General features: G+C 37.3%; 1 protein-coding gene across 1 annotated transcript; it reads left to right on the top strand.

The window, feature by feature from the left end:
- Positions 1-7,487: 7,487 nt before the first annotated feature.
- On the top strand, positions 7,488-8,084 carry LOC307069720 (HUWE1-associated protein modifying stress responses 1-like; the record flags this gene model as incomplete). Its single annotated transcript, XM_079728058.1, has 1 exon — positions 7,488-8,084. The coding sequence occupies one exon, from the start codon at positions 7,488-7,490 to the stop codon at positions 8,082-8,084; it is 597 nt and encodes a 198-aa protein (XP_079584184.1).
- Between the last annotated feature and the right edge of the window lie 2,971 nt (positions 8,085-11,055).

Here is an 11,055-nt window from a genome sequence, read left to right as displayed (position 1 = left end):
AACTAGTTCTGTGAGAGCCATAACTCAAACCAAGGTGTATCTTGCTTAAACTCTTGCTTTAATAAATGAATAAGTGCATGACAAAAAAACCAAAAAAAACCCCAAAACTAAAAATAGAGCTACCATATGATCCACCAGTCCCACTCCTGGGCATATATTCAGAGAAAACCATAATCTGAAAAGGTAGATGCACCCCAATGTTCATATCAGCACTATTTACAATAGCCAAGAAATGGAAGCAACGTAAATGTCCATTGACAGAGGAATGGATATATAAGATGAGGAACGTATATACAATGGAATATTACTCAGCCATAAAAAAGAATGAAATAATGCCATTTGCTGTGACTTAGATGAACCTAGAGATTGACATACTGAGTGAAGTAAGTCAGAGAAAGACAAATATCAAGTGATACGCTTATATGCAGAATCTAAAAAAGTGTTACAAATGAACCTATTTACAAAACAGAAATAGTCACAGATGTAGAAAACAAACTTATGGTTACCAAAGGGAAGGGGAGTGAATGGATAATTAGGAGATTGGGATTAACATATACACACTACTATATATAAAACAGATAAACAACAAGGACCTACTGTATAGCACAGGGAACAACTATATTCAATATTTTGTAATAACCTATAAGGAAAAAGAATCTGAAAAATATATATATATATATTCAGTTATACAAACATACATGTATGTATGTATGTAAAACTGAATCACTGTGCTGTACACCTGAAACTAACATGACATTATAAATCAAGTATTTTTCAATAAAAAAACAAATAAACCTATGCACTTATGGTCAATTAATCTATGTCAAAGGAGGCAAGAATATACAATGGGGAAAAGACACTGTCTTCAATAAGTGTGCTGGGAACACTAGATACCTACATGTAAAAGAATGAAATTAGAACATCCTCGAACACCACATACAAAAGTAATATCAAAATGGACTAAAGACCTAAATATAAGACCAGAAACCACAAAACTCCTAAAGGAAAATACAGGCAGAACACTTTTTGAGAAAAATAAATAGTAGAAATATCTTTTGGGGTCTCTCTCCCAAAGCAAAGGAAATAAAAGCAAAAATAAACAAATGGGATCTAATTAAACTAAAAAGCTTTTGCACAGCAAAGGAAACTATCAACAAAATGAACAGACAGCCTAGAGAATGGGAGAAAATATTTGCAAATGATATGACAGATAAGAGATTAATATCCAGCATATATAAATAGCTCATACAACTCAACAGAAAAACAACAAACAACCTAATTTAAAAATGTGCAGAAGAACCAAATAGACATTTTTCCAAAGAGGAAATGCAGGTCACCAACAGGCACATGAAAGGATGCTCAACATCACTAATCATCAGGGAAATGAAAATCAAGACCAGAATTAGACATCACCTCACACCTTTCAGAATGGCTATCAAAAAGTCTATGAATAATAAATGTTGGCGAGGATGTGGAGTAAAGGGAACCCTAGTACACTGTTGGTGGGAATGTAAATTGGTGCAGCCACTATGGAGAACAGTATGGAGATTCCTTATAATACTAAAAACAGAGTTAGCATATCATCCAGTGATCCCACTCCTTGGCATATATTCAGAGAAAACTCTTAATTCGAAAAGATAAATGTTCCCCAATGTTCTTGCAGCACTATTTCTGGTAGCCAAGGCATGGAAGCAACCTAAGATTCCATCGACAGATGAATTGATAAAGAAAATGTGGTACATATATACCATGGAATAGTACTCAGATAGAAAAAAGAATGAAATAATGCAATTTGCAGCAACATGGATGGACCTAGAAATTATCATACTACGTGAAGTAAATCAGACAGAGGAAGACAGATATATATCACTTATTTGTGGAATCTAAAAAGTGATGCAAATGAACTTACTTGCAAAACAGAAATAGACTCACAGAACAGAACCTTATTGCTACCAAAGGGAAAAGAGGGAGGGAGGGACTTGGGATTAAAATATACACACTACTCTATATAAAATAGATAACCAACAAGGACCTACTGTATAGCACAGGGAACTACAGTCAATATCTTGTAATAACCTATAATGGAAAATAATCTTAAAAAGAATATATATATATACACACATATATATATCTGAATCACTTTGCTGTACAACTGAAACTAACACATTGTAAATCAACTATATTTCAATAAAACATTTTTAAAATACAATTTTAAAAAATGATACTACCTGTAGGTTTTTTGAATAAGTTGTTATCAGGTTAAGGATGCTACTCTTTATTCTTTATTTTTTTACAAATCATGTATGGGTTTTGGATTTTGTCAAATGACTTTTACTGCATCTATTTATATGACCATATGATTTTTCTTTTTTTAGCCTGTTGATGTGATGGATTACAGAAACTGATTTTTGAATGTTGAAACCATGTTGCATACATGGGATAAATGCCATAAGTTCATGGCTTAAAAAATTTTAATACATATTTGGATTTGATATAATATTTTGTTAAGGATTTTTATATCTGTGTTCATGAAATACAGGTTTGTAGCATTCTTTTAATGTCTTTGATTTTGATATATGATAATTGTGGTCCCATTTTATGAGTTAGGAAATATTCCTACTGCTTCTATCTTCTGGAAGACTTTGCAGAGTATTGATATAGTTTCTTCCATAAATTGTTGATAGAATCCCCCAGTGAATCCATCTAGGCCTTATGTTTTCCCTTATTGAAGGTTGTTATTTATCAATTTAATTTCTGTAATATGTAAGGGCTTATTCAAATTGTCTATTTGTTAAGGAATTGTACATCTATATTAAATTGATATTAGTCTGTATTTTATTTATGTATTTTATTTATTATTTAAGTTCCTTTGCCTTAGATATAAAGGCAACACTAGCCTTATCGAATGAGTTAAGAAGTGCTTTTCTTTTTCATTTTCTGAAAGAGATCACATGCAAATTGGTGATAAATCTGCAAATATTTCATTCATTTTTGCAGTAAAACTAAGTGGGCCTGGAGATCTTTTTTCCAGGAGTTTTAAAATTATAAATGTAAATAAGTTGTTATTGGACTATTCATTTTACTTCTTTTAGTGAGTAACAGTAATTTGTGTTCTTTGAGGTATTGGTCCATTTCATTTAATGTGTCTAACTCAAGCATGGCAAGTTATTCATATTTTCTCATTTCTTTAAGGTCTTCATAGTTTGTTATATCTTGTTTCTCTTGTGTTATTGAACTATTTGTGGCTTCACTTTTTTCCCAGTCTTGGTAGAGGTTTGTTAATTTCAACCAGCCTTTCAATGAAACAGCTATGTTTCATTTTCTCTATTGTTTTGTGCATTAAGTTTCATCAGTCTCTGGTCTTATCTTTTTTCATTCTCTTCCTTCTTCTTGTTTTGTATTTAATTTGCCATTCTTTTCCTAGTTTCTTAAGGTGTTTTGTTTACTGATTTTGAGGTTTTTGTTTTTTCTGATGTGTGTATTCAATGGTATGTTTCTCGCAGCACTGACTGACCTGTATCTTACATATTTAATATTTTTTGTCATTCATTTTTAGGTATTTGTATTTCTTGAAAGACATTTTCTTTCATCAGTGGGTTATTTAAAAGTACGTTTTGGGCTTCCCTGGTGGCGCAGTGGTTGGCAGTCCTCCTGCCGATGCAGGGGACATGGGTTCGTGCCCCGGTCTGGGAAGATCCCACATGCCATGGAGTGGCTAGGCCCGTAAGCCATGGCCGCTGGGCCTGCACTCCAACAGGAGAGGCCACAACAGTGAGAGGCCCGCATACCACACACACACAAAAAAGTATGTTTTTTAGTTTCCAAGTGTTGATAAAATTTCCTGTTACCTTTCACTTATGCATTTCTACTTTAATACTATTGTGGTCAGAAAACACTCTGTATGGTTGAAATGCTTTTAAACATATTGAGATTTGCTTTGTGGCACAAAATATGGTATCATTTCTACATTTGTTTATTTCAAATGTCCATCTGAAGAGAACATTTACTTTGGTATTACATGGATGGCCTGTTTCTTCTGTCAATTAAGTCTGGGTAATTCATAGTTTTGATCAGTTCTCTACCCTTACTAATTTTCTGTCTAATTCTATCCACTATTGAGAGAAGTGTTTGCCAACTCTATTATTTTTGTATCGATTACTACTTTTTGTATTTTCAACCTCTGCTGTTTGATGCATAAAATTTAGGATTGTTATACATTCTTAGTTGACTCTTTTATCATGTTTTGTCTCTTCCTGGCCCTTGTGATTTTTTGTGCTGAAATTTACAGGAACTCCTGATTTCTTCAGGTTCATATTTGCATGGTTAGCTTTTTCCATCTTTCTACTTCCAAGCTATATATATCACCATATTTTGAGTGATTTACTGACAAATAGCATGTATAACTGGCCACGTAAATTTATCCTCTATGCCATTCTGTCTTATAATTGTACCCATATTATAATTTATGTTATATATATTATTATTTTTTTTTTTTTTTCTTTTTGTGGTACGTGGGCCTCTCACTGTTATGGCCTCTCCCGTTGCGGAGCACAGGCTCTGGACGCACAGGCTCAGCGGCCATGGCTCACGGGCCCAGCCGCTCCACGGCATGCGGCATCTTCCCGGACCGGGGCACGAACCCTTGTCCCCTGCATCGTCAGGCGGACTCTCAACCACTGCGCCACCAGGGAAGCCCTATGTTATATATATTATTGTATATTATATACATTATAATTGTTCCATAATTAGAAAATTACATTTATTATAACTTTTGACATGGTAGGGTTAACTCCACAATTTATATTGCTGTTTGCTTGCTCCATCTGTTTTTATGTTTATCTTTCCTACCTTACTATTTTTTACTTGAGTGCGTTTTAGGATATCATATTGATTTATCTAGTGTTTTTGAGTATATCTATTCTTAGAGATCTTTAGTTGCTCTTGGTAATAAGTGCAGAGAACTTTTGTCTCTTTTCCCTCTCCTATTTATAATAGTTTTAAATATTTTCACCACATGCTTTGAGAACCATGCCACACAGTGTTTAACAGTCTTCACCTTCTACTGTTCTTTCGTCCCTCCTGGTGTTCCAATATTTATCATTTCACTTGTTTGGAGAATGTTCCTTAACCATTCTTATAGGTCTGGGAGCATCAATTTATCCTGTGTTTAATTTCTTTGAAAATGTGTTTATTTCTTCTTCATTCCTAAAGGATAACTTTGCCCACTATAAAAACATAGGTGACAGTTCCTTTATGACTTGAAAAATGTAAAGTCACCTCTTTCTGGCCTCCACATTTTCTGAGGACAAGTCTACTATCATTTGTGATTTTTTCTATAATAGTTTTTGTTTGTTTGTTTTTGGCCCCCTCTGGCTGCTTTCATGAGTATCTTTTGTTTTTAATGGTTTGACTACTGTGTGCCTCAGAATGCATTTCTTTGGGTTTCTACTATTTGGGGTTCACTAAGCTTCGTGAATCTATGTGTTTTAAAAAATTGGAGGAGTCTTCAGTTATTGTCAAACACATTTTGGTCTTACCTTCTTTCTTACCTTCTTCTGGGACCCCAGTAACAGGAATCGTGGAACTTCTGTTATTGTCCCAAAGACCCTTGAGGCTTAAAAAAATGTTTAGTCTATTTGCTCTCTGTGAATAATTTTAATTGTTCTATCTTTAAGTTCACTGGGTCTTTTCTCTGTCATCTCCATTGTGCCGTTAAAACCATCCATTTAGTTACTTCATTTATGTTTTTCAGTTCTGAAATTAAACACTTGGTCCTTCATATCTTCTTTCCTTACTGAGATTTTCTGATATTCTATTTCAAATGTGTTTTTAATTGCTTGTTAAAACATTCCTGTGGGGGCTGCTTTATAGTCTTCAATAGGTAATTCCAACATCTGTGTCACCTCTATGTTGGCAGCTATTCATTGTCTTTTCTCATTAAAGTTGAAAATTTACTGGCCCATGATTATGATTTTTTTTTACACTAGACATTTTGGGCATATGATTCTGGAATTCATTTGAATCTTCTTTTTACAGACCTCCTATGAGTCAGCTCTGGTGAGGGATGGAGATTCTGCCATCTAAGTACCAGGTAACAGTGAATGTACAGGTTCTCCCCTTGACATTCTTTAAACTCCAGAAGGGAGAGGAAGCTCCTTACTGCTGATCATATGTAGGTGTGAGGGAACAGCATATTATATCAATGCTCCTCACCCATGTCCTCCACAGATATCAGAATGGGTGGTTGGGACAGCACTCAATAGGGCTGGAGAGTGATTAAAGTACTAGCTTACCACATGGCCTCATCTGACAAGCCCCATGTAGAGAGGGAAGTGCTCTTTGTTACTGCTGGATGTGGATATGAATCCAAGATGCCCACAAGGCCTCTATTTATGCCATGGGGATTAGTGTTGCCACTGTGCAGTAAAGGTTTTGCTGTCCAACAGGCCTTCTCTCATACTACCCTGACATTGGTTGAGGGTGGATGAGAGTCTCATTGTAGATTGGCAACAGAGAAGGCTAGGATGCCACTCAGCCTTTGCTGATGGAGGTGTGGATTGAGCAGGGATTTTTACCCTTAGGTTTGGAAGTAGTAGGGCAATACTTTCTAAAAGTTGTCTTATTTGATGGGTTGCTACTGGCTAGAGAATCCTTTTCCTAGGGATTTGTTCTGTTTTGATTTTTGGTCTGTGCTCACAGGTCTTTCTATTTGCCAGATACTTCAGCACTTAACCTGAGATATATTAGGCAAAAGAAAAAAACTCAATGTAATGTCTTTCCTTGGGTGCCAATGTCTCTTGCTGATCTCCATCCCTTTTCATTCTTCTTTTATTTCTTTTATGTATAATATCCACGGTTTTTGGCAAATATGAAAGTGCATCTCTGATCTTGAGTCCAAAGTCCTAGGCCATATAAAATTAAGATATTTATTTGTATGCATTTACGTCTTTTTATTATGTCTCTCCTCTTTTTAAAATTCTACTTTTCCTTCTTTCCTCTATTCCTTTTGATTTGAATATTTTATAGTATTCCATTTTAATTTAATAATTTTTAGTAGGTTTTCATATATTTCAGAGGTTTCCCTAAGGATTAAAATGTACATGGGTGAAGTCATCAGGGTAGGCTCGGCGGCGCCGGCAGGGCTGCGCGGAGCGGTCGGCGGTGGCCCTAGGGAGGCCGCGGCACCATGGCGGGGCGGTAGACGTGCTCAGGCCAGCGAGGCGAGAGGCGGCGGTGTTCATCTGGTCCGCAGCACCCTTCGGCAGGGGCCTGGGGTGGGGAGGACCAGGGCGGGGGTCATCCTGGGCAACGCGGGGCCACGGGGCGGGGCTCGCAGGCCGTTGGGGTGCAGGAGGCCGGGGCCGCCGCAGGCCGCTGGGCTCTGCCGCTAGGCCGCTTGATGACGATGCTCCCGCAGGGGCCTCGCCTGAGCAGGAAGCGGCTGTGGCGGCTGCGAGGCCGAGGGAGGCCGCGGGAGGCCGCGGAGGATGGAGGAGCAGAAGGAGGAGGGCGAGGCCGAGATCCAGGAGCACGGGCCTGAGCACTGGTTCTTGAAGTGGGAGTGGCAGTGCCTGGCCGAGGCCGAGCAGGACGAGCAGTTGCCCCCTGAGCTGCAGGAGGAGGCGGCGGCCGCCGCGCAGCCCGAGCACAAGCAGCAGAAGCTGTGGCACCTCTTCCAGAACTCGGCCACCGCCGTGGCCCAGCTCTACAAAGACCGAGTGTGTCAGCAGCCAGGACTTTCTCTCTGGGTTCCCTTCCAAAATGCAGCCACTGCCGTCACCAACCTTTACAAAGAAAGCGTGGATACACATCAGCAAAGTTTTGATATTGGAATTCAAATTGGCTATCAGCGACGCAATAAGGATGTGTTGGCTTGGGTTAAAAAGCGCAGAAGAACTATTCGTAGAGAAGATTTGATCAGCTTCCTGTGTGGAAAAGTTCCTCCACCGCGAAACTCTAGAGCTCCCCCAAGACTGACTGTAGTGTCCCCTAACCGAGCTACTTCAACGGAAACTAGCTCATCTGTAGAGACTGATTTGCAACCCTTCCGGGAAGCCATAGCTCTGCATGGTAAAGCCATTTAAACATATTTCTTTGGAAAAATGGTTAAGAGTGTGCCTGTGGACCCAATTTCACTTTTAGGTTTAGGTCCAGATATATTGTCTGTTTTGTGTCTATTCTAGTTACTACTTGCTTTAGAAATGTTTAAATAGAATGTAAGCTAAGAACTTATATGGGCAATTTTTGAATGTTAGCCAGCCTATCCTAAAAAAATGTTTTTAGAAAGTTAGTTTGAGCTGATTGGTGTTACAATAACAGCATTTTTTGCAATATTGATTAGAATTTATTGCTTTACACACTTACATTTTACATGTTTCCTTACTCTTCTGAGTCAAAGAGGAAGTTCTTGTGTCTTAAGAATTCTACTGCATTTGTAATTACCTGGAGAGCCTAGTCAGTTATGGACAAGTAAGGCAGATAACTGTTGGGCTAGTTCTCATGGGAACTCCCTTTGACACCTTAAGTTATTGAGTGAGCCTGTACTACCTGAGCGTTGATGACCCAAGAGGGAGTGGACAGATGTAAGAATAATTAAATTGACTTTCCTTATGTCTGTTGTCCCTTAGGGCCTTGCTTTGATAGTCAGGACTGTTAGAGAACAGGTCCATCACCATCTCCCCAGGCCAGACCTGCCATAAAAAGACATTCTTGGTTCAGGGGAGAAGCCTGGGGTATGTAGTCAGTAAGTTTGTTGTTGCTTGTTCTCTAATACAGGCTTCCAGATAGAACTGGGAGAGGTACTTATACGACATTCAATACTCCTGTAAAAATAAAACAACAAAATAATAAGACTTGGTTGAAGCCAAGATGAAAACATGGATTGTACAAGTGACTAAACAGATAGAAGTAATTAGTGAGTTAGGTCATGAGTCCTGTTAAAAGTTAACATATTTCTGAGCCATAGTGTAGGTCATCTAAAATAAAATAACCTGGTGATAAAAACTGGTATGTATACAAAGGGCTTCTATATCATCGAAACTATAATATTTCAGAGATTCTTGTTCTCTTTGGCAAACATTGATTCTTTATCTAAAACCCCATTCAGAACATGGGACTTGGGAAAAGTGTTGTTTTTTTTTCCCCTCCTGATTGTGAGTTTGTTTACGATAAGTTAAAAACACAAAAGCATTTTATTGCAAGAAAGTCCATGATGTATGGATGCAGTACGTAAGACTGCTTGCTGTTTCTAATATAGTGGGATAGTTGATGCTGTCAGAAGATTGAAACTCAGGCAAAATAGAGATTGATCTGTTCCTACTGAACTAGAGTTTCATATCTTTTACCATTGTTTGAAAAAAATTACTAGAAGTGTACATAGTTTGTCAGATTAATTTTAGTGCATGGTAGTATTTGATGTAGTTGTGTTTTCCTTAAGTATTTTGATTTCCTTTGTCATCAAGTGGATTTATGATTCATTCCATATTTCTCTTGTTAAAGTGTCTTTTTTTCTGTATTATACTCTACTATAGAAGGTAGTTTTAAGAAACATAAATGCCACTCTTGTTATAAAATCTTAATGCAGTTGTACACATTGTAAAAAGGGCAAGCCAGCAGGCCTCGCCACTGCAACTACTATATTCTCCAAATCCCATTAAACAAGATGGACTTAATTGATATTTATAGAACATTCCATCCAAAAACAACAGAATACACATTTTTCTCAAGTGCTCATGGAACATTCTCCAGGATAGATCATATCTTGCGTCACAAATCAAGCCTTGATAAATTTAAGAAAACTGAAATTGTATCAAGTATCTTTTCCGACAACAATGCTATGAGACTAGATATCAATTACAGGAAAAGAGCTGTAAAAAATACAAACACATGGAGGCTAAACAATACACTACTCAATAACGAAGTGATCACTGAAGAAATCAAAGAGGAAATTAAAAAATACCTAGAAACAAAGGACAATGGAGACACAACGACCCAAAACCTATGGGATGAAGTGAAAGCAGTTCTAAGAGGGAAGTTTATAGCAATACAATCCCACCTTAAGAAATAGGAAACATCTCGAATAAACAACCTAACCTTGCACCTAAAGCAACTAGAGAAAGAAGAACAAAAACACCCGAAAGTTAGCAGAAGGAAAGAAATCATAAAAATCAGATCAGAAATAAATGAAAAAGAAATGAAAGAAACAACAGCAAAGATCAAAAAAACTAAAAGCTGGTTCTTGGAGAAGATAAACAAAATTGATAAACCATTAGCCAGACTCATCAAGAAAAACAGGGAGAAGACTCAAATCAATAGAATTAGAAATGAAAAAGGAGAAGTAACAACTGACACTGCAGAAATACAAAAGATCATGAGAGATTACTACAAGCAACTCTATGCCAATGAAATGGACAACTTGGAAGAAATGGACAAATGCTTAGAAATGCACAACCTGTCAAGACTGAATCAGGAAGAAATAGAAAATATGAACAGAAAATATGAACACACCAATCACAAGCACAGAAATTGAAACTGTGATAAAAAATCTTCCAACAAACAAAAGCCCAGGACCAGATGGCTTCACAGGCAAAATCTATCAAACATTTAGAGAAGAGCTAACACCTATCCTTCTCAAACTCTTCCAAAATATAGCAGAGGGAGGAACACTCCCAAACTCATTCTACGAGGCCACCATCACCTTGATACCAAAACCAGGCAAGGATGTCACAAAGAAAACTACAGGCCAATATCACTGATGAACATAGATGCAAAAATCCTCAACAAAATACTAGCAAACAGAATCCAACAGCACATTAAAAGGATCATACACCATGATCAAGTGGGGTTTATTCCAGGAATGCAAGGATTCTTCAATATATGCAAATCAATCAACGTGATACACCATATTAACAAATTGAAGGAGAAAAACCATATGATCATCTCAATAGATGCAGAGAAAGATTTCGACAAAATTCAACACCCATTTATGATAAAAACCCTGCAGAAAGTAGGCATAGAGGGAACTTTCCTCAACATAATAAAGGCCATATATGACAA

This window comes from Hyperoodon ampullatus (genome assembly GCF_949752795.1).
Source record: "Hyperoodon ampullatus genome assembly, chromosome: X".
NCBI lineage: Eukaryota > Metazoa > Chordata > Mammalia > Artiodactyla > Ziphiidae > Hyperoodon > Hyperoodon ampullatus.
This window is presented reverse-complemented; position numbering and strand designations above follow the sequence as displayed.